Source organism: Acartia tonsa, chromosome 4, assembly GCF_053477335.1.
Source record: "Acartia tonsa isolate MP-2025a chromosome 4, ASM5347733v1, whole genome shotgun sequence".
NCBI lineage: Eukaryota > Metazoa > Arthropoda > Copepoda > Calanoida > Acartiidae > Acartia > Acartia tonsa.
Genome location: NC_137263.1, coordinates 8,490,019 through 8,514,324, shown reverse-complemented (window position 1 = coordinate 8,514,324; position 24,306 = coordinate 8,490,019). Strand labels below are relative to the sequence as shown.

The window sequence follows — 24,306 nt, the reverse complement described above, 5'->3', positions numbered from 1 at the left end:
GACCGACCCTAATTATAGAAAAGCTTCGCTTTTAAAAACTCTGAAATGTTAAGCATTGTTTGGTGCAATATCATCGAATGTTTTGATGAGTTCAAACTGTTGTTTAAAAGCTTTGGCACAAAATAAATTATTGTGATTAAAAATGTATATTTAGAAAAAGGGTTAATAACTTGTAAACAGTTTAATTAATGTACTTTTGCAATTTACAGCATTTGATGATATTGCTTTACATTTCAAAGTTTTTTTCATATAAAACTATGGCGAAACCTAACTTTTTAGTCAATAAAGCAAATATTAAACATAAATCTAGTATATTCACTAAAAAATACTATGGGTCAATGCTGGAAGATGCTTAGAATCACTTGCTCTTGTTCGTGGATAGTCCCCTTTCACTAGATATAAATATAAAAAAAAGATTTATTCACATGAGTGAAATAATTAATTTATTTACATATAGGTATGTACATTAATTTAAAATATTGAATAATATAAAAGGAACTTAGCATTTTTAAAACAAATTTAAGTTAAAAATTTATACTTTTGGATTTAACAGAAAATTTTGTTCGGAAAAAATAACAATAAAATAAAATATGTACAAAAATTGATCTAAATAATGCCCAGTTTAATCACAGAAGTTTTTCTACATATTTACAGGGAAGCCTTGTAAAGCCATTTTCGCGTATTCAAAGAAAATTTAATTTTTTAAGAATAAGATTTTACGAAAGAATTAAGTCAAAATCATTTTTATACAAAAAAATATATCATTACTAATTAATTTGTCTTTAAACACTATCCTTTTTAACTAAATAATTAAAGTGACTTAATGTATAAAGAAAAATATGCGAAATACGCCATTACGCCCGTTTAGTTGGTTAAATTTGATGATTTAATTATTATTTGCCATGATTGCTAATGTTGTGAGGGCCGCGCTCAAATGTCTACCAACCTAAAAAATAATATCATTCATAAACAGAACAAAGTATGGAATGGACAGAAGTCTTGACTGAAAAAAGTGAATTCTGGACTAGACAGAGTGAAACCTGGATTGGGAGAGCAAGTCAGGTCATGACTAGATCTAGTCAAAGTCTCGACTGGGCAGAGTAAAGTCTGGTCTGGAATAAGCACATTAGTATGGACTAAACAGATATCAAATTCTGGACTGGACCGTTAGTAAAGTCAGTCTGGATTATAGGCTTAGAAATATATGTAGACAAAGAAGTCTGGACTGGAAAGAGCAAGTCAGGTCTTGACTAAACACAGCAAAGTCTAGACTGAACAGATAACAAAGTCTGGACTGGACAGTTAGTAAAGTCTGGACTGGATGTAGTAAATTCTGGACTGGACAGTTAGTAAAGTCTGTACTAGACAGAGCAAAGTCTGGACTGAACAATTAGCAAAATCTGGACTGGATATATCAAATTCTTTACTGGACAGGTAGTAAAGTCTGGACTGGATTTAGTCAATTCTGGCTTGGACAAAGTCTGGACTACACATAGCAAATATTATTACCCTTTTGATATTAGAAGGAGGCAGAAGGAAGCCATGTTCAGTTCCATCTGCTCCCTGCTCTGGAAGCTCCATTGTAAAGCTGTATAAGATTCCCTAAAAAGTATAATTTGAAATATGTTTTGTTGCTAGCTCGAGCAATATGTAATAACAACGGCCAAATATAGTAACTGCAGCTACCTTTAATTGTTTATGGCAACATTCGCTCTTCATTTGACATTATACATATATTTTGGATCATAAATTGCCTTCCTAGGGTATAGGAAAGCTATTTCCTTTCCTTTTTCTTAGAAACTTGTACTTAAGGAAGGTTACTTCTGTCCACCACCTCACTAATTCTTCCTAGTTCTTGCAAATTCTTCCTTTTGCACATAATTTTACCATTTTCTAATAAATTTTATTACCTTTGTAATATAATAATCATCTGTAGCACCTCCAGCTATTCCCCAGTTTCCAAATACCTTAATTTTTAAATATATCATAATTTGTAGCACCATCATAAGCATATTATCCCCCAGATATTAATTTTCTGCATGTTAAAAATGCACAGTAGGGTTTTATTGTCTGAAGCTTAAGATTTCAATAGTTACTGAAAAACAAGCCTTCATCTGTACGCTATTTACCTGTTTGGCTGTTCCTGGCTGATATACTTCTCCAGTGATATTTCTGATAGCATTTGCCACGGAGCTCGCGATACGATGAAGTTCCCTCTGAAAAGGAAAATTTATTTTATAAGTGCAGGCTATAAATAGCTAACCTATCTTTAGGGTTGGGCCGGATACTTTTTTGGCCGGATATCGGATACCGGATATCCGGTTGATTTCAAATGCCGGATATCCGGTAACCGGCCGGATATCCGACCAACGCCGGATATCCGGTTATCCGGCCAAATTACCGGATAACCGGCCAAATTACCAGATATTAAAGTAGTAAACAAAAATTTCTTCAGAAATCTTAAATAAATTTACATAAAGTTAAACTTATTCAGAAAAAATGTTCTTCTAGCTTCAATAATAAGAAAATTATAGCCATTTAAGATTTTTAAAAGCAGAGATTTTTGGTGTAAAGTATAAAAAATTATAGAGCCGGATATCCGGCCGGATAGTTTCAATATCCGGTATCCGGCCGGATATTGAAAATGGCCGGATATCCGGCCACACCGGATATCCGGCCCAACCCTACTATCTATAGGGATATAAATTTAACAGTTTTTTTTAACAAAGTACTACATTGGTATATTTAGCCTTAACCCCCCCTCCATTATTTTGAGATAAATTGAACAAATTTGATTGTGGGGGGGGGGTGAGTTTTTTTATTACTTATGTTAGGTTCTATTGGGTTAACCATAGGAAAAAAACTAACCACCGCTCCCCACTTGTTTTCAATTTATTTAAAGGAGGATGGGTGTTATGACTACTTTAAGGTGTATCTCGACCTCTGTAGGTGTCTTAACCTCTTTTCGAGGAAGCTTTGTGTTTATCAAGTTCGAAATTAAATTCCTTATCATTAAACCAAAAACAAAGCGCAAATGTCGTCTTTTAGGGCTTTCCTTTCATAATGTGGCGCGGCATAGAGTGTTTGTTTATTTTGAAGCGCACGTTCTTACTTTTGAATGAGATATGAGAGTGTGAAGATTGCGGAGAACAAAATTGGGCCTATCATTGGTCTCATTGAGTGTGAACTACCCTAGTATATCAGGGATTTGAAACCATAAGAGCTTCAGGTAGAATTTGTTAATTTGATTAAGAAGTATGGTGTGTAGGACGATTATATGTAGTTTTAAAAAAGGCTTTAGCCAGCTAAGCATGAAACTTAATTATGATTAATATATGTTTTAGTAATTTTTATGTGCCTTATTGTTGCATTTAACAATGATTTATTAAACCAAATAATTTGCCTTTAAAGCCAAAGTTTCCAAAGATTCTTTAACCATAAGAAAAGAAAAAGATTTTTTTTAGTGCTCAAAGTTTTAAGATAACGAATAATATTTTATTCTGTTTATTAATTGATCTTGTAATTTCAGGTCTTTTGAAATAATTTCATCAATAAATCTATATTCAAACCTGCTGTTGAATCTTGATGGTTCCTGGTATTGGGGGTTTTGTCTGATCACCAACTGATCTCGTGAACTTCCCGCTAATTCGGAAGTCCAAGCTCAACCAAAGTGTCATGGTTGAGACAATTTCAAAATATCTGATGAATAGGCGTTAGCATTCATCAAGAGATCAATAGCATCTAGTGAATTATTGATGCAATAAACTGTGACAATTTTTCTGTGAAATAAGTACCTAGTGAATCAATATGCCACTAACCAAAAAGCAGAAAATTGAGCGAGCAATCGCTATTGGCAGTGAAAGGCTAGAAGTTTTTGATGAACAGTTAAAATTGTTTTATGACAATCTAAAAGCCTGCCAAAGTTTTAGTTCATGTGAAAATGTGAATGTAAAATCAATTCGTGACATTTTTAGTGAGGTCAAGGACCAATCTGACCTAATAAAAAGTCTAAAACCTGCCGTGGAGACTAGTGAGCTGCGCGAGTTTAAGCGTGATTTGGATGAAGCTAGTGAGCAGAAAACTGTTGCAGATAAAGTTTATGCGTCGTTGGAGCAGTGTACAAAAATTCTGTACTGGCTTGACAATGATTCAGATGACGCGAGGTCAAGCACTGTCGCCAGGAACCTTGACGTCATTGAGAAGGTGAAGATGGACATGGGAGTGCTTAAAATTTCCGTGGAGTTGCGCCAAGAAGTACGTGATATGTACCGAAGGCTTAGAGAGATGGAACGTCGTTCATCTAATCTGGATGAGAGTGGGACACCTGCCATGCTCTCCAGAAGTATGTCTGCTGTGGATATTCGGAGTTCCAACCCGCAGTATGGGCGCTGGGACAACAGTTTGTTGCCGTCGTTCGACGGTACTGACACGGATTACCCAAACTTTAAACAGGTCTTTAAGGATCTTTGCTCTGGTTATGGATTTGCTGACCAGAGATTAAGTCTGATGTTGTGTATGGAGAAGGTGATAACCAACCCGGAACTACGCAAGCAAGTGTCAGCGATTAGAGATCACAATGAACAATGGGCGTTTCTTGACCAGATGTTTTTATCAAATACTCGCCGGTTCATGAGGATTTTAACTAAGTTGAACAAGATGAAACCTGTGGATAAACCTGTGGACGTGGTTAGCGCAATTGCTACCTTCAAGAGCATGATGCAGGAGGTAGAAGCCATCGTTGGTTCTGCAGCTAAGGATTACAACCACCTAACTCTCATTCATATTTTTAAAGACAAGTGCCCTGAAAATTTGAGAGACAAAATTATGATGGAGCTAGGTAGCATGAACCAACCCAACATCCCGAAGATTGTTGAACTGCTGGAGAGGACCAGGGGTGCCATGTTGGCCGGTGATATGTCTTATGATAATGGCGCCGGCAAGAGAAATCGTGATAGAGCTGCCGCCGCGCAAGTATCTGGCCGCAGCGACGATAAGAATGGAAAGGCTGGAAAGGGCAAGGCTTCCAAGTGGAACAGTGCATGTCCTGTGGAGAGCTGCAAGGAGAAGCACCCGATTTTCCGTTGCCTCACGTTTAAGAAGATGGATGTGGTTGACCGTAAGAAAATTGTCCAGCAGAAGAAGTTATGTGAACTCTGCTTGTGCGACGGCCATACTGCTGACAAGTGTAATAAATCTGAGAAGCTTGGTGTTTGTGGTACTAATAATTGCGACAGATACCATTCCAGGTTACTCCATGAGGCTAGTGCTGGTGTGAATACAGTCTACAAGTCAAGTTCTGCACCCAGCCCCTGTACCTTCTTACTTCAGTTAGTTCCTGTTGTAGCACCTGGCGGCGGCACCTGCCACGCCACGGTAATGTTTGACTCCGGGGCAAATTTGCCACTTGTATCTGAGAAGTTATCCAACAAGTTGAAGCTGAAATCTACTGGCAGATATACAACGATTTCTGTAGCTGATGGCAGTGAGTCTTCCTGCCGCAATGTTGTGTTTTATTTGAAGGATAGGGACGGCAATCTGAGGGAGTTTGAGGCAGCTGTCATGCCTACCCTCGGCGGGGCCAACGAGATGCGCTCGGTCCACCCCGAAACTGCCGCCGAGATATTTAAAATGCCGCCAGAAAGGTTTACATATATTAGTGGAAGCTTAGATATCATCATTGGAAATACACATCCTGACGTGTTTCCTTCAACCTACCAGAAAGTGGGCCAGTCTATGTTGTGGCGAACCATTTTTGGTAGTGGTTTTATCTGTACGAGTGCTGATGGTGGAGCTGGAGATCAAAAGTCGGCTTATAAGGCTGTCAGTGTCAGTGGAGGCACTTTGCCAGACTTTCTGACGTCTGAATCGTTTGGCATACAGCCGCAGGCACTTTGTCCAGGATGTACTGCTTGTCAAGAGTGTAAGGCTATGGCCGACGGCACTACCTGGGACCAGCGTGAGAGGCAGAGGATAATTGAGGCAGGTTTAACACTAGACTTGCAGTCCAACAAGTGGACAGGTCAATATGCTTATATTGAAGATCCTCACACTTTACCCTACAATGAGAGTTTAGCCCGCAAAATTGCTGAAAAGGATCGTGCCAGGATGGTCAAGGAAGGTACCTATGGAATGTATGTGGAGGTATTCAACGACGCCATAAGAAGAGGCGTTTTCCAAAAAGCCACGCCTGAAGAGTTGCAGTATGAAGGACCTAAGTCTTGTTCATCAATAGTGGTTGCCTTCAAGGAGGATTCAAGTTCCACACCCATGCGATTGTGTGCAAATAGTTCTCTGACGTTCAAGGGTACCAGTTTTAATAACATAATGCTGGGAGGCCCGCCGCCAATGCAGAAGATATTTTATCATTTGATGCTTTTCCGCGGTTACAAGGTTGGTATAACCGCGGATATCTCCAAGTTTTATAACTCCATCCTGGCCACAGAGTTCGACAGCCAGATGAAGAGAGTTTTATTTTCCCCGACGCCAGATGGTCCACTTGAAATTTACCTGACCAAAGTTGTAAATTTCGGCGAGTTAGCTGCGGGAAATTTGGCAGTTACAGCCCTGAAGTTGACGTCCCGCCTGTTCGGCGGAAAGAGTGAAGCAGAGGTCAAGGAGATGTATGGAGAGGGAAAAATAAATGGTAGTGAAATTGTTGCCAAACCTGAATTATGGAAGGAGCCACAAATACCTACCTACCCTGATGAGGAATTCAAGTTACCTCAGATTCCAGTTGCAGTCAAGCTTGAGAAGCACAGCTTCATAGATGACGTTATTTCGGGAGCAGGATCGAAGCCAGAAGCCAAGGAGATGATGAAAGAGGCCGACAGGATTATCGGTAAGGGTAGTTTTTCCTTCAAACAAGTCATTTATTCTGGAGATGATTGCCAGCATACCAAGGTTCTCGGGCTGATATGGAAGCCAGCCACCGATGTGTTGTCCATCGCCACAAGAGTCAATCAAGATGGTAAAGTCAAGGGAAGGAAGGTGAAAGAGGATGCTGATTTGTACAACCTCCAGGACGCCTTGGACGAGAATCTGACAAAGAAGATGGTCCATAGGTTCGCCGCCCAAACCTTCGACCCGATCGGGCTTTGCAGCCCTATTCTGTTGAGAATTAAACTTGTCCTGCGGAAAACCTGTTTGCTGAATTTGGGCTGGCAAGATTTCATTCCAAAAAGTCTACGGGATGAACTTGTTCAGTCGCTGGAGGACAGAGCTGAGGTCGCTAAATTGGAGTTTGACCGTTGTGTGGTCCCGGATGAACCAACTGGCCTTCCATCCTTGATGATGTTTTCGGATGGGTCATCAGAGGCTTATGCATCTAATGCATATTTGAGGTGGCCAACTAGACAAGGTTTTGAAACGTTTCTGCTAGCCACCAAGTCAAGAGTTGCGCCGGTCAAGTGTGAGTCAATTCCACGCCTTGAGTTGATGGGGTGCCAGATGTCCACAAGGTTGGCAAAGTCCGTCAGAGATGCCCTGCCTTTTGATGTTATCAGAGTGATGTATTTTACTGATTCATCGTGTGTTTTATCACAAATAGTTTCCAACAGTGCTATGTTGAACACATTTAATTCTCATCGTATTGGAGAAATTCAATCTGCGACCAACAAGGATGACTGGAGGTGGGTCCCGGGGACGCAAAACGTTGCAGATTTGGGCACCAGAAGCACCTGCAAAGTATCAGATTTGGGACCAGGTTCCAGGTACAGATTGGGCCCAGAATGGTTGCGCCATGATGAAAGTGCGTGGCCGGTGAAAACTGCCGAAGAAGTCAAGCAGGTTTTACCCCCTGAGGAGTTGAATACCAAAATGGTTAAGTTATGTTCAATGAAAGTTGCCGGAGAAGCCGCTGAAGATGTCTTTAGGTTTAAGCACAGGAGGTCATTTGGACAGGCCAAACGTATTATGGCAGCTGTCCTGCAAGTTGCGAACACCTGGTTGAAGAAGCTAAAGAGCAGACAAGAAGGTAAGGCTACAGCCGCTGGTAGTCATGTAGCAGCCGCAGATGCTGTGTACAAGCCGTCTTTGTACAATTTTATGGCGGCGGCGGAACTTTTCATTGTGTCACGAAGCCAAGAGGATGAGTGGATAAATGATGCTAAAGGCAATTATGCGTCATTAAATCCATTAGTGCATGAAGTATCATTGACCTGGCCTGTCGTTGGTCCCGGTGGAAATTATGTGACCAGGGAGATGAGGATTCTTAAAATGGTTGGTCGAGGACAGCCAGTCATTGACGCCATTACTGGCGGCCGTAAAATGATATTTGAAGACATGCCAGGTTTAATAATTTTGGAGCCTGGTAATTGGTTAGCTGCTGTTTTTATGAGAGAAGCGCATGTTGAGCTTCACTCTGGTGTCCGTGGAACTTTAGCTGAGAGCCGCCGTTGGTGCTGGATTGTGAAGGCAAGGAGGTTGGCCATCATGGAAGTGAAGAAATGTTGGCCCTGCAGTGTTGAGAGGGCTAAGGAATGTCGTGCTACCATGAAGGAGGTGTTACCTGACAAGTTGGTCCCGAGCAGGCCTTTTGAAGCTGTGCAAGTCGACCTGATGGGTCCGCTGGTTACGAGGAGAGCTGCCGCCAAAACGAGGAGTCAGACAGCAACGAAGAAGGTGTGGGTGTTCGTGGTGGTCTGCAGATTCTCAGGGGCGTTGTGGTTAGATGCCTTGGAAAAGTATGATACCAGCAGTATCCTGTTGTCCCTGCGCAAGTTGGAAGCTGTTCATTGTCTGCCGAAGATCATAGTAAGCGACATGGGCACACAATTATCCGGTGCTCGCAAGGTTTTAGAGCAGAAGTTGGGCAGCCAGGTAGAGTTTTCTTGGTCTCAGATCCCGGCCCGAGCCCACCATTATATTGGGCAGGCTGAGAAAATGGTGGGATTAACCAAGAGATTGCTGTCCAAGAAGTTGGTGAATAGTTCTGTTAATTTCAACGAGCTCCTGGTGCTGTTGGCGGAGGTCAGTAAAATTATGAATAGCAGACCACTGACGATTGAAGCTGCGAACGACGTGGAGAATTGGCGGCTAATTACCCCTGGCCAGCTGCTGGGAAATGTTGACCGCCAGCCGTTGTGCAATGTGGCGATGAAACCGGAGGACCAAATTTCCTCCAGGTTGAAGTTGTTGGAAGATTTATCTGCCCAGTTTTGGACTGCCTACCGCCAGGAGATCCTACCGAAGATATTACGGATGTCCAAGTGGAAGGATGAGATGGCAGAGCCACTAGCTGATGGAGATGTAGTTCTGGTTACGAGTACCAATCCGCTGATGAGATGTTTGAGGATGGGCCGAGTGACGAGAATTGAGGATGGAAGAAAGACGGCAAGAGTCTTGTTCAGACTGACGGATAAATCTCCCCTAGAAGAACATGCTGTATCAGTCAGGCAGTTGTTAAAAATTATGATTAATAATTGATTCTTATTTTATGGAAATTGAGATTTTTTTTAGTAAAAAGCCACATTTTTCATATGCCTATTTTTATGCCTAAAATAAGAATCAAATGAAATGCGATTAAATATTCTTCTATTTCATATGCTCAAATTTAATTTTATTGAGTTTAATTTCTTTTCAAAAGTACAATTCATTTTAAAACTTACCTGAAAAGTTTAACAAAAAGGAATAAATGTGTCGAGGTTGCGTGATTCGATATTTATTCTATGAAAAAAAATCAAGTATTTTTAGCAGATTTTTTTTAAAATTATATATGAATTTCAATCAAGTAAAACATTTTTATTCAGATCAAGGAATGATTGAAAATTCATATTTAAAGTTTTTTTTTACAAAGAAAAATTGGTATTTTTTTCATAATTTCAATGAAAATTCTAACGAAGATATTAATATTTGCTATTCTTTAAGTATTAAAAAGTTTTATTTGTTGATTAAGATATTACAGTTCTTATTCATTAGGTTTGAAAAACTTTCTGCCCAAGGATTTTGAAAAATTTTTTCTTACTACTCTTTTTGATGCTTAACAAATTTAGTTTTAAGTACCTATAAATCTTAATTTTCTTGTCTAAGATTTATTTCGTTTTATTTTTACCATTATTGTTTACATTTACATTTCAACCTGATTTCGTAGGTACTTATTGATTTATTAATAATGATTTATTACCTATTGATTATGAAATGATTATTATTAGTGTAGTTGTTATATTTACAACATCATGATTAATAGGATTATCTATTTTAGGATTGTGTATGTGATCTTGTGATTGTCATGTGCATGGAATGTTGTATGGTACAAACCAATCCCCATCCTTCTATCCTAAAATGTGAGGTATTATGAGTCCTAGTGAGGAGTATAATATTGTGTATGCATTTCACGGGGTTTCATTTAGTTAGGAGCAAAATTGTCACGTTTTCGGGATGTGGCCATTCTCATGTGATTATGGTGAGTTGAGTTTAGTGAGAAATGTTGCTAGTGCTCAGCGCGAAAAAAACCTTGAATCTCGTTAAGGAAGTTAATTTGACTTTCAAACGGGGGGTGTGTCTTAACCTCTTTTCGAGGAAGCTTTGTGTTTATCAAGTTCGAAATTAAATTCCTTATCATTAAACCAAAAACAAAGCGCAAATGTCGTCTTTTAGGGCTTTCCTTTCATAATGTGGCGCGGCATAGAGTGTTTGTTTATTTTGAAGCGCACGTTCTTACTTTTGAATGAGATATGAGAGTGTGAAGATTGCGGAGAACAAAATTGGGCCTATCATTGGTCTCATTGAGTGTGAACTACCCTAGTATATCAGGGATTTGAAACCATAAGAGCTTCAGGTAGAATTTGTTAATTTGATTAAGAAGTATGGTGTGTAGGACGATTATATGTAGTTTTAAAAAAGGCTTTAGCCAGCTAAGCATGAAACTTAATTATGATTAATATATGTTTTAGTAATTTTTATGTGCCTTATTGTTGCATTTAACAATGATTTATTAAACCAAATAATTTGCCTTTAAAGCCAAAGTTTCCAAAGATTCTTTAACCATAAGAAAAGAAAAAGATTTTTTTTAGTGCTCAAAGTTTTAAGATAACGAATAATATTTTATTCTGTTTATTAATTGATCTTGTAATTTCAGGTCTTTTGAAATAATTTCATCAATAAATCTATATTCAAACCTGCTGTTGAATCTTGATGGTTCCTGGTATTGGGGGTTTTGTCTGATCACCAACTGATCTCGTGAACTTCCCGCTAATTCGGAAGTCCAAGCTCAACCAAAGTGTCATGGTTGAGACAGTAGGCTATCCACGGTTAGTCTTTTTTTTCTGGAAAGGCTTCATCAATAATACACGCACAGTTTCTGGCAAAAAAAAACTATTTCCTGGTATCACTTGGGTTTACCTGATTAGGATGAGGTTTATTAGTGTATCCCCACGGATATATCAACACATTGCCAAATGAATGAACAGACACAGCCACTCGAATATTCTACAGTTTCAAGATTTTGTTTTTTTTTGTGTGTGCTATCACTTTCTCAAAATATTTCAAATCAGACTAAAAATTAATACAACATCAAAACTGGATATTCCCCTTAGCTGTCTGCTCACCCCTTATGTTACAAAAAATGGATTGAAAATAATGGAAGGCAGTTTCCTATGCTTAACCCATGCGGGGGGCCCTAACCCAAACTATTGATAAAACAGTAAATCTTTCCTGAAGTTGTTCAACGTAATTTTTAATAGCTCTACTCTCTGCTTCACTAAAGGGACTTGGTCCTATGAATAATATAATATTAATAGCTCTACTCTCTGCCTCATTAAGGGTACTTGGTCCTACAAATAATATAATATTCATAGCTCTACTCCCTGCCTCACTAAGGGGACTTGGTCCTATAAATAACATAATATTAATAGCTCTACTCTCTGCTTCACTAAAGGGACTTGGTCCTATAAATAATATAATATTAATAGCTCTACTCTCTGGCTCACTAAGGGGACTTGATCCTATAAATAATATAATATTAATAGCTCTACTCCCTGTCTCACTAAAGGGACTTGGTCCTATAAATAATATAATATTAATAGCTTCACTCTCTCTCACTAAAGGTACTTGATCCTATAAATAATATAATATTAATAGCTTTACTACCTGCCTCACTAAGGGGACTTGGTCCTATAAATAATATAATAATAATTGCTCTACTCTTTGCCTCACTAGGGGGACTTGGTCCTATAAATAATATAATATTAATAGCTCTACTCTCTGGCTCACTAAGGGGACTTGATCCTATAAATAATATAATATTAATAGCTCTACTCCCTGTCTCACTAAAGGGACTTGGTCCTATAAATAATATAATATTAATAGCTTCACTCTCTCTCACTAAAGGGACTTGGTCCTATAAATAGTATAATATTGATAGCTCTACTCTCTGCCTCACTAAAGGGACTTGGTCCTATAAATAATATAATAATAATAGCTCTACTCTCTGGCTCACTAAAGGTACTTGATCCTATAAATAATATAATATTAATAGCTCTACTCCCTGTCTCACTAAAGGGACTTGGTCCTATAAATGATATAATATTAATAGCTCTACTCCCTGCCTCACTAAGGGGACTTGGTCTTATAAATAATATAATATTAATAGCTCTACTCTTTGCTTCACTAAAGGGACTTGGTCCTATAAATAATATAATATTCATAGCTCTACTCTCTGCCTCACTAAAGGTACTTGGTCCTATAAATAATATAATATTAATAGTTTTAGTCTCTGCCTCACTAAAGGGACTTGGTCCTATAAATAATATAATATTAATAGCTCTACTCTCTGCTTCACTAAAGGGACTTGGTCCAATAAATAATATGATATTAATAGCTCCACTCTCTGTCTTACTAAAGGGATTTTGTCCTATAAATAGTATAATATTAATAGCTCTACTTTCTGTCTCACTAAAGGTACTTGGTCCTATAAATAATATAATATTAATAGTTCTACTCTCTGCCTCACTAAGGGGACATGGTCCTATAAATAATATAATATTAATAGTTCTACTCTCTGCCTCACTAAAGGGACTTGGTCCTATAAATAATATAATATTAATAGCTCTACTCTCTGCTTCACTTAAGGGACTTGGTCCTATGAATAATATAATATTAATAGCTCTACTCTCTGCCTCACTAAAGGGACTTGGTCCTATAAATAATATAATATTAATAGTTCTACTCTCTGCCTCACTAACGGTACTTGGTCTTATAAATAATATAATATTAAAAGCCCTAGTCTCAGTCTCACTAAAGGGACTTGGTCCTATAAATAGTATAATATTAAAAGCTCTACTCTTTGGCTCACTAAAGGGACTTGGTCCTATAAAAAGTATGATATTAATAGCTCCACTCTCTGCCTCACTAAAGGGATTTTGTCCTATAAATATTATAATATTAACAGCTCTACTATCTGCCTCACTAAAGAGACTTTGTCTTATAAATAATATAATATTAAAAGCTCTAGCCTCAGTCTCACTAAAGGGATTTGGTTCTGTAAAAAGGATGATTTTAGTAGCTCTACTGTGTGTTTCAATAAAGGTAAATTTTTGGCACAGAAATAATTTGATATATTTAGCAGTTAAAAATTATTAGTCTACTACTCTCATATGAAATATCACTTCATTGTTTACCTTGATAAACTTCACTGCAATGATTTTTGGATGCCCCCACTCCATATCCTTGGGGGAAATTTCTATTCAAATCAACTCCAACACATTTGGAATCAGAAAATCGCCTAAAATGAACAGAGAAAATCATGTTGATTGTTTTCAATTAAAAAGAAAATATTTCTTTAATGCATAGGTATAAGCTTTTAAGTAAACAAATTAATAAATAAGTCATTCAATAAAAAATTAAGACTAGTTGGAAACAGTGCAATGATACTTAAAATATAGATGCAATATTTTAAATATCAAAAAATAATAAAAATAAAATTACTTGGATGTTGCAACTTGCAGCGCGCTAAAACAACAATTTCCCCCTTCCACCCATCCCCTTTTCTCCTACTGGATGAGCGAACTGACCAATAAACGAGTTCCATGTTAGCAAGCTAATTTGACGATAATTTTTCCCTTATCATGATACCGACGAATAGTCTTCATCCAGTGAAAAAATATATTACTTTTAAGAACTAATTCAAACTGTTGGAAAGTTATTAACCGACAATACCTGCGATTTTTCCGCCACATTCTGTCAGACGTCCTTGAGAACTCATACCCATCAGGATTGGCCAGGGGAACAATGTGCCACTCATACTTCTCTCCGATAGTTGGTGGGGTTGACTTAGATTTTCGCCTAAATTAAATTCAATCTTTAAATGTTATCAAAAGCGAAGCTTTTCTATAATTAGGGTCGGTCCGTCCGTACGTCTGGAACGGATAGCTTTTTACGTAAATTTAGGCATGTTAGAATTATCCTATCGATTTCAAACTTTGCATGGTGATTCCTGTAGTAGTTAAGTTCGATTTAGAAAGCATATAAGCAACTCTATAATCGTTACCAGAATGTCCGTACGTCCATTTTAAACATGTTGATTTTTTACTTTTTTAACAACTTTTTATGTGATAAAATAATCCGATTGATCTGATTATTTAAATACCGAGTCCTAGGACATCAAAATACTATTATATGCGAAGCATCTATATAATCAAATACTAAACATGTAAGTATGTCCTTAAACAATATCCTGTATTTAAGCAGTTTTCAACAAATTTACTTATAATTTTGCCTCGACTGTTAAACATTTATATTCTGATTATTCAGTTATGACACTCTACAAGTGTTTATGTTCGTTTGTCCTACCGTTTAAGAGCTTCAATTTTATGGATGTTGTCATCTTTGTTTTTGAATAAAGATTGTGTTTTAGTATTATGGAACAAGCTCATATATATTTTCACAATGTTCTCACTCACTCTGTCTGTTTGTCTGAAATGGTGGTAACATTCAATCAAAATTTCATTATTATCAGGAAGGAAGGGCCACTGGGCTGTTTATCACACTAGTTCTCAAAGTCTTATAATAATGTTTTCTTATTAGTTGGATAAACACCCTTGGGGACTTTTTTTAGAATTTTAATTGGTTGGTTTATTTGGTTGAGCGTCAAAGCGTTTCAACCACTAATTGTAAGAAGGAGTAATTATGAGTATCATCATTGGGAATGTACATCAATTTACCGGCCACTAGACCCCTTATTATTTCATTACCTGGATAAGACCTTAGTGAGCCTGTCCAGAAAGAACAGAGTGGCGGCTGGAGAAATCCATTCTCTGGCGTGGATGCCCGCATCTATGAACAGCTTGGGAAGGCCTCTGCCCTCGTTCACGACCACAACCTTTATGTCCCGTCCCTCGAAGGTTTTGCCGATGGACTTGACGTTGACGTTGGGATAACTGTCCTGCAGTGCATCGAGAAACCTGTTGAGATTTTCCCGAAGGAAATATAGCTTAATGTGTGTTAGGTTTTGGAAAAATTTATCGCTTAAGAGTCAATTTATACTTTTACAAACAATTACAAAATAGAATTTGATTGCAGCCGAAGGGTTAAAAAAGGGATATAACAATTTTATGTCAGTTTTTTTCTTTTAGGGATTAATATTATATTATCAAACTAAAATTAAATGGACGACCTCAACGAATCTACCACACCCTTTTAAATCGATGCTCCTAGAGGCTAAAACAAAGCAAAGCAAAGATTAATATAATAGAACCTGTAAATTCCATCGACACCAACATATGCATTGTGAGATAACATATCGCTTCGACCCTAAAACAAAACAAAAAAATAATTAAAATTTAAATTTCATGAAGATTTAAAGCGCCAAAAAATATCTGAAGACAAAGTTTTGTCACAGCCAGCAGCCTGAGAGACAATTTAAAAAAGAATTGCCTATTTATAAACTTTTGTTGGGCAAAGGGATGATCAAAACAGAAACGGTTATATATCCAATAATTTCGAAGATTTATAAAAACAATAACATACGGTAAAAAAGAAATAAAAAAAGTGAAAGAGTAATGATAGATCAAGACAGAGAGAAAGAGAAAAATAGACACACAGTGAAAAATAATGTTGCGTTACATAAGGCAAAAGAAATGATTTCACATACTTATAGAGATGCCTCGCTACTAAAATATTTTTAAAAAACAATATAATAACTTACTCTATTCTTATTTCTTGCATTGAGACGTCTGTTATTATTTTGAGGGTCAGCTGATCTGGGACTCCTTTGCTCCTCACGGATCAGGCGGTCTAGGTGCCTTAAATATTATTTTTTTACCAAGGATAATTTTTCTTTGGGACAATAGATGTATTATTACTTGGATATTGCACCAGATATCCACTTGAATCGGAGCTGGCTAAAATAATGATACCCCATCTCCTCCCCTCCTACTGTATAAACGATGCGACCAATTTATGAGGTTCATGTCCATTTTTGGGACAGGTATTTCACATAAAAAAAAAACAATATTTCCTTCAGCTTTACATTTAATCAAAATGTAAAAGGGCGTTTTTTTCTTATTTTTACATCAATGGTGTAATTATTATCAAAAAGTAAATATTTAAATACCAGAGATTAACTGTAACTTTTGATTGGTGGAAAAGATAGACACAAAAAGTATTTACCTAGTAGAAACTCTCGTAGATATATGCTTGGACTTGGCAGCTCGTCGTAATCTTGGAGACTAATATTTCATTAGTTCATTTTTACAAAAATTTTCCTTAAGTATGTGAACTATATCTATATTTAAAGTGGAAGGGAGGGACAATAAATAGCCCAAAACCCTGCTGTTACAAACAACAACTGAAATAATTCGAGAAAAAATTTGTTTATGTTTCGTAATTTTTGGCTTTATAGTAATAACGTCCATAATCTACATTCAAAATGTTGTTTTAGATGTATTTTGTTTGTTTGCTAAAACCACCCTAGAGGCCGCTAAGGGCGTATCCGCTAATCCAAAACAATGTAAATGAACTCTCCTGAAATCTATCACACAGAAACCCGACACCATGTTTTGACCACTCATGGAGGGTGACGCAACCACTCTCAGCCTCCAGCCCAACCATCTCGTCGGTTGAATTTACTCCAACTTGAACAACTAGAAAAAGATCGCATAAACAAGATATGTATACTTAAGATATATTCATGAGCGTGCAGAAAGGGGATGTAGGGGGATTTCAACGTCAACTTTTTTTAAGTGCAAAGACGTATAATGATAAATTTCCAGTTCAAAGGAAATTTTGTTTAGTCAAGGAAGCCAAGATTTGCAAAAGTGAGTTGGAAAAATGAGTATAATATCAAGCGTAGGATGTTAATTTTTTTGTGAGAGTTATGAAACAAATTAGCTAAAGTTAGATTTTTTTAATAGTACATGATTTTTTATTTTTAGGGAAATGAAAAATTTGTGCAGTTGAAAAAATTCATATGATGCATTTATGCAACTTTTTTATGCACTGGAAACTAGGGAAATTTTTTTACGCGTAGCAACTCTTTAAGGTTTTCGGTTCCCTTAATTCCATTCTTGTAATTTCATACAAATCTTTATATTGGATCTTATGAAGTTTTGGTTAAAGGTTTGAAACCTAATAAAAAAATTTTAATTTTTTATCTGTACATAATATTTTATGATGTAATATTTTCTTTTTCTGCATATTTCAATCTACGCAGCCTTGTTGATCAATAATCATATTTGGATTTTCATTCATGATTTGAAATTTTGTAGAAATTGTACAATCCCACGTACTAATCTACTTAATTGTTTATCTGTGTATCTGTTTGTCTTTTTATGTGTGTGTTACTTAAAATATCTTAAACTGCTATACTAGACTATCAATTCTGTTTTTGTTTTAAACATTTTTGTGGTGGGTAAATAAAAGTGAACATACTATATACTAAAGCTAACCATATCACCCCCCCCCCAAACCCCCAATAATTATTTTCCCTTAAATAAATATATAAAAAACTAATAACAAGAACAACCATTATACCTGAATATCCAGCATATGAAACTTTGTCCTCTGCTCTGTTTGGAGTTGAGGAAACTAGGGTCAAAACGACCAGAATTGCTGACGTCCACTTCATCTAAAATTTGAAAATTATTTTAACTAACATAATTAATAACAAGGATGACAATATCCATAAAACATTAACGAACCTCAACAAATTAGACAATAAAACATCCCAACACTAACAAATAAGGAGTACCTACGCTTTAAAAACTAAAAAAAAGGAGGTCTGAACAAAAATAGACGTAAATCTGAAGTATATGGTTAAAAAACGGGAAGCTTGATGGAAAATAATAATCAACTTTTAGGGTGGGGACTGAAAAAGTTCTCATGTAAGTACAGGCCCATGAACTTTTTTTTGGTTCGAGGGGGGGGGGGTATTTAGCTACGTACGAAGTAAAGCATATGTTACTTTCATGTAATGAATATAAGAATATACCGCTTTTAAAATAATTATCTTTATTATTAATTAAATCGTCATGCAAAGTTTGAAAGCGATAGGGTGGTTTTAACATGGCTTGATTTGCTATAAGAATGGCGTTAATTGACACACCATAAATGTAGAATAGATTAGCTATAACAAATATTACTAATCATCTTAATTAATAAAAGCTTTACCCAACAGTCTGGCACTAATGTAATTTAATGGCTAAGAATGGAGGAAAACTAGGGGAAATTTAGAAGGGGTTTTTGCATTTTACTTTCAAATGTTGCGTGATTTTAAGAAAAAAACACACACAAGGCAGTTGGATAATTAAAATTTGGAATGTCACGAGTAAAAAAATGTACATATGTATTAATATCAAGACGTCTCTTTGAGTTTATATTTCATAAAGTCATCTCTGTCAAACTTTTTTTTATTCCTAGCAACAGTCTTACTGTACAACTATACAAAGAGTACATTTTTCTTTATGCAATAGTATCCTTATATCCACTTGTATATCTTGAAAATTTTAAAATAGATTATTATAGCTTCGAAACCCATTAATATCCGCTTGATTAGAACCGGTTCTCAGCTATACTAAAAAATCATGTATATCATCATATTACAGACAATTTTCCATGAGTTTTAAAATAAAAATCATAAAAGTAATACAAGTTTTGTTACCCTGGGCCTTCGGCTCCTTGAGGATAACAAAACCATTTTTATCTTATAAATTTTTATTTTAATTTTCGTGGAAAGCTGTCTGTAATACGATGCGATAGATAACTTTTCATTATCTTAAAGATTTTAAATTGCATTTTTTTTATTCTTGCAAATTTCACACAACAAACTATAAATTATATGAAGCTCTACATTTTAAAGTACATTGAACTGCTTGTCAAGCCTTTTAGATTTAAATAATTAATGTCGCATCTGATATAATTAAGGAGCTCTAAAACTCATGCATGCTAACTGCTAAGGTTTGATAGTTAACTAAACAAATAAGACTAATACAATTATTTTTAATTAAAAATTGGGTTAGAAGAAACCCATAAAACATAGATACTAATATTTTAATTTTTAATATATTTTTGTAATGTTTTCAAAGCTTAAGTTTAACATCTAATTAAGATAATAAGGAAATCGAAAAGTTGTCAAATCATAACCTCCAAAAAAATTAAAATATCACTGTTGAAAAAATATCACCATATTTTTATCATGATAAAATGAATATTATAAAAATACTTAAAAAATAAATTTTATGTCTTTTTTTGACAATTTACATCACACATATGATATAAATTGACAATTTTCAAAAAGAAGCGCAGATATTCAAAAACTAGGGTATGCCCGACTAAAAAAATTGCTCATCTAGATTATCTTTAAAAGTATCTTAAAGTCCCCAAAATAAAAGGTATTTACTCTCTTTATCAACGACAAGAAGTCGTTTTTTAGATCCAAATCGCCGCGCTGTTTTATATTAAGTTTCAAATTTTTACAAATTTTTAAATACGTCCTTGTTAAAATTTAAGTTAGTAGTTCAATTGAAATGTCAACCTGCTATTCAAAATTCCTAATTGTCTTAAGTATTAAATAAACAATGATGACAACATCCATAAGAGCGAAGCTCTGAAATAGTAGGACAAACGAAGAGTGTCAGATCTGAATATGCAGAATATAAATTATATGTATAAACGCATTCTAAATCGAACCTAACTACTACAGAAATCACCATGCCAAGTTTGAAATCAATAGGTCAACTCTAACATGCCTAAATTAACGAAAAGAGCAATCCCTTACGGACGGACCGACCCTTGTTATAGAAAAGCTTTGCTTTTAAAAAGTAAATTCTGTCTCTGAAAGAAAACCAATTTAAAATCCGCCTTTCATTTAAAAGCTTTAGATACAATAAGAATTTATTTGAATTAAATGCAGAAACTATTTTTGTTAAAGAAGCTACTCTACAAGACGCCCCTGACTGTCGGTCTGCAATTCTGTCTATTTATATATTTACCCTCCTTATCGTATTTCCCATAATGTTTTTTCTTCAGAACCGACTACAAAAAAATATTTGTTATATTCATGCCTGACAAAGCCAGGCAGACTAAAACACACACATTTAACAATAAACAGCCCTTTTACTTTACATATTACTAAGTTCAATTACTTATAATATTGTGCTAACTATATTGAAATAAAATATCTTTTTTTTTATAAAGAATTGAAATAAATTAATTAAAAGTCCAAAATGTTATTCACATTACATTCATTTTTTACTCCAGTCTTTTTTATGCAAAAAATAAGATATTGAAAGCAAAGCTTTTCTGTAAATAGGGTCTGAACTTCCATCCGTACGTAACTAAGGAATTTCTAACTTTGCATGGTGATTGCTTGGAGACAATTTAGAAAGCGTAGCACTTTTATAATCGTTATTAGAAAGTCAAAACATCCATTTAAATTTAATTAAAACTTTTTGACAACAATTAATTATGATAATATTATCTTATTTGTCTGATTTTTGAACATTGATTTCTAGGACAACAAGGTATAATATTTAAGGCGAAGCATCTTTTTGAACAAGTCCTAAAATGTAAGTCCAAAAACAAAACAAGAATCCCCCCCATCTTTTTTATTTTTTTTGCTGAAGATTTCCTTGGTATTTTTACGAATTTCGCCAAAAAAAAATTTTTATCACCTCTTGGGGCAAAGTCGCTAGTAGACTTAAAAAGCATCCTATATTTAAGCATCTTTACAACAAATTTGTTTAGACTTATAAATTTGCTGCTTATCAAGTTCGGATTCCCTACATGTGTTAATATTAGTTTGTCTACCGGCTGGTTTTAGAATTTCGCTTTTAAAGATGTTGTCATTCTTATACTTTCAAACTTATGTTCAAAAATTTAAATTCAAAATAATCCTTTGACGTGAATCACTCCAAGAGGCCACAATGACATGTTTTTCTTCTTTATACAACTGCACCTTAAAAAGGTGGTGCTACTTTTCTTCCATATCATTTAATTAAGTTCAATTTATTTAACATTAAAACATACAGGGATGACAACTTCCAAAAGTTGCGGAGCACAGATACATAAATTCATTTTACAAAATATCAAGAAAAGAATAATGAACGGCCAGACAAAGTATGTTAGTTATAAGTTTTTCCCCATATATTTAAGAATAAAATTTAATTTAAAAGTTGAGAATTATTGACATACAAATGGAAATCAATCATTTATGAAAATTCAAAAAGTTAAAACCATCTTCACATTTTTATTGTTTGGAATCAAAAATGATTCTCCATTTAAATTCTCTCTGACTTGCCTTTATAATCTTAAATTTATTCAAAGTTTAACTTTAGGGTTTTAATTCAAGATAGCTTTTAAATTCAATAGATGTTTTTTTTTAAATTACCAAGGAAGGATTTTGTGAATGCAATTTGAATATATTTTAAGATTCATCAGGGTTTGGTAGGTGCTAATTTTGGAAAGGCATAAAGATCAAAGAAAAGCCAATTTTCTATTTTAACTTTAAAAGAGGATGGGTTGGCCCTTTAAAGGGGTGATTAATACACAATCTGGAGTTTGGTATACATAAGGGGACTTAAAATCAAGAAAGATCCATAAAATCAGTGTCTTGTAACAAACATGTTTTTTTTTTGCAGTTAGGTCGTGACTGTCTTCATGAAATACAGAAACTTTAGAGTTCTCCTATTCAAAAAAATAACTTTGAAAAGAGATTCATATAATATGCTGTAATCTAGAAATATCAAGTGGTTTTTCAACACAAAGTAAATAAAATAATAGAATCGTCCTGTTGATTTTAAACAATGATTGCCCTGATAACAAAAAGACACGACAATGGTAGCATCTCCAGCAATACTCAAATACATTAATTAACATAAGTCGTTTAAATCAATTTTTTTTTTGCAATTTTGCAACAAAAGATTTTTGTTAAGTTTCCAAAGAAAATTGACTTTGGTTTTTAGGATTTTATGTTATGAACATTTAGAGTAATAAACTGGTTGTTAGAGGATGGTTTAGAATCTTACAAAAATTTAGGATACATAATACACTTTCAAATCATTTTTATAAATTACCTTAAAATTCTAAATTTATTCTATTTACAAATTGGAATCAAGTAACAATCATTTTTAAGGTCTGAAAAAATTTAATTATAACATATGATTTAACCAAAATAATTTTCAAAAAATCTTCCAAGTGATTAATTTGAAGTACCGTTGTCCGTTATATTGGTCTACATATTTGCATCTACAAAATAAAGGAAAATCAGCCAACTAAAGTTACGTTTATTCTTTGTAAAAATTTATTTGATTTTAATTTGTAAATACTTAATAATTGGCTAAAATAAGGCAAATAATGTAAAAAATATTTTGGAAAAAGTATAAAATTTCGTGTAAAAGTCTTAAATAAATTAAAGATGTAAAACCAAAGAAAGAGAAGAGTATAAAGAAATTAACTACTGTTACAGTACATATATATACGTCCAAAAAAGGTTGTGTTGGTTAAATTAGAAATAACGGGAAAATTAAATAATACATATATGGGAAAAAATGTTGCTAAGGCCCATTTTTAAATATTTTTTTTCAATTCATCACTTTACATTCTAAATAATAAATTTTCCCAAAAACTGTTAACTATAGCCAAAAAATCACTATTTAACTTTATGTTTAATATCTACTAATTTTCACAAATTAACATGCACTGAGTATTAGAGACACATATCAACGTACAACTGAATACAAGTTCTGTTGTATAGAGACCTGTCTTGCATTACACAATGTATATGTAGCACTAATCCTACATAATCAAACACTGGAGCAAATGAAAACAAAATGCTATAGAAAATGAAATCACTGAGTATAAAGTAAACAATAGTATGTGTTCACTGGCTGTCTTTCTCTAAACTCGCTACTCACCAGGGATCTCACATGAAATTTTTTTTTTACACGACTTTTTTTTTAAAAAGGGAAGGGGGGGGAGAAAAAGGGGGGAAAGGGGAATTAAAAAGGGACGGGGGTAAGGCAAGAAAATTTTAAAAATACACGACTTTTTGGCAAAAGTCGTGTAAAAAACACGACCTTGTGATCACTGCTACTCACTCACTAGGACTAGTAGGTTCAAGTAAATAAGAAGGAGACTTTTAAATTTGCGCCTTTCTGTGTCCCCACGCCCACGCCCTGCTCTCCAACCACATACCCACCCATCCACCCCCTACCCTCCCTCTTGCCTGTATATGTTTTTATGTTAATTCAATGCCCCATATCAAATATCTCCCTCTTATTTAGTTTGCACACGGAAGAATTGGTGTTCTTAACAGGGATTTAGGGGATGATATTTTAACCCCCTCCCCCCCCTGTAGTCAACAGTATGAGATTTTGCCTTTGGTAGCTAGTAAATTTTGAAAGTTCTTGAAGTATTATTCATTTAGTTACGATTGTCCTTTTCCCCTGTCTTACAAAGCAATTATAAACATCTCTAAATTACAAAAACGCAAATTTTTCTTTTTGATTCTGCTACTTTTATACAAAATTGCCAAAGCTTTAAAACAAGAAAAAGAACATATTTGATTTTTAATGTTTTTTTTCTTCAAAAATTAGGTGAATTTTTTGTTATTCTGTGGAATAATTACACATTATCATGATGAAAAATGATATTGTTTACATTTTTCAAATCACTTTGTAGGTAATTGTGCTTATTGAGAGGATTGTAATCCAGGGAGTAAGGGAGGGGACAATGGATCGAATATTCAATTTTTAGGAGTCTCAGACTTTGGGTACTGGCATAATGGAATGTGCAAGAATTTAGCAGTTTCTGACTGACTTTGGGTACCAGCGCACAGAATGCCGCTAACTCGTTTGTTAATTTTGAATATTGCAGACA

At 35.0% G+C, this 24,306-nt stretch overlaps 1 protein-coding gene across 1 annotated transcript; it reads right to left on the bottom strand.

The window, feature by feature from the left end:
- Positions 1-426: 426 nt before the first annotated feature.
- On the bottom strand, positions 427-22,578 carry LOC145315918 (carboxypeptidase B-like). The gene is made up of 15 exons (XM_080156061.1): positions 22,503-22,578; positions 17,965-18,058; positions 16,959-17,075; positions 16,603-16,663; positions 16,139-16,235; positions 15,689-15,744; positions 15,186-15,395; positions 14,152-14,277; positions 13,614-13,717; positions 11,652-11,711; positions 11,338-11,426; positions 2,130-2,216; positions 1,911-1,967; positions 1,510-1,602; positions 427-946 (listed from the first exon to the last, which is right to left on the bottom strand). Exons 2-15 carry the CDS (start codon positions 18,056-18,058, stop codon positions 887-889), a joined length of 1,311 nt encoding a protein of 436 aa, XP_080012187.1. The 5' UTR covers positions 22,503-22,578; the 3' UTR covers positions 427-886.
- Between the last annotated feature and the right edge of the window lie 1,728 nt (positions 22,579-24,306).

Bases quoted from the DNA above. Each gene is read 5' to 3' on its own strand.
- LOC145315918 (XM_080156061.1), bottom strand. From the start codon at position 18,058: ATGAAGTGGACGTCAGCAATTCTGGTCGTTTTGACCCTAGTTTCCTCA. The intron at 2,217-11,337 runs GTAAACCCAAGT...TTTCCTTTTCAG, and splicing joins ATAAACCTCATCCTAATCAG to AGGGAACTTCATCGTATCGC. The intron at 1,968-2,129 runs GTAAATAGCGTA...TTAAAAATTAAG, and splicing joins AGCCAGGAACAGCCAAACAG to GTATTTGGAAACTGGGGAAT.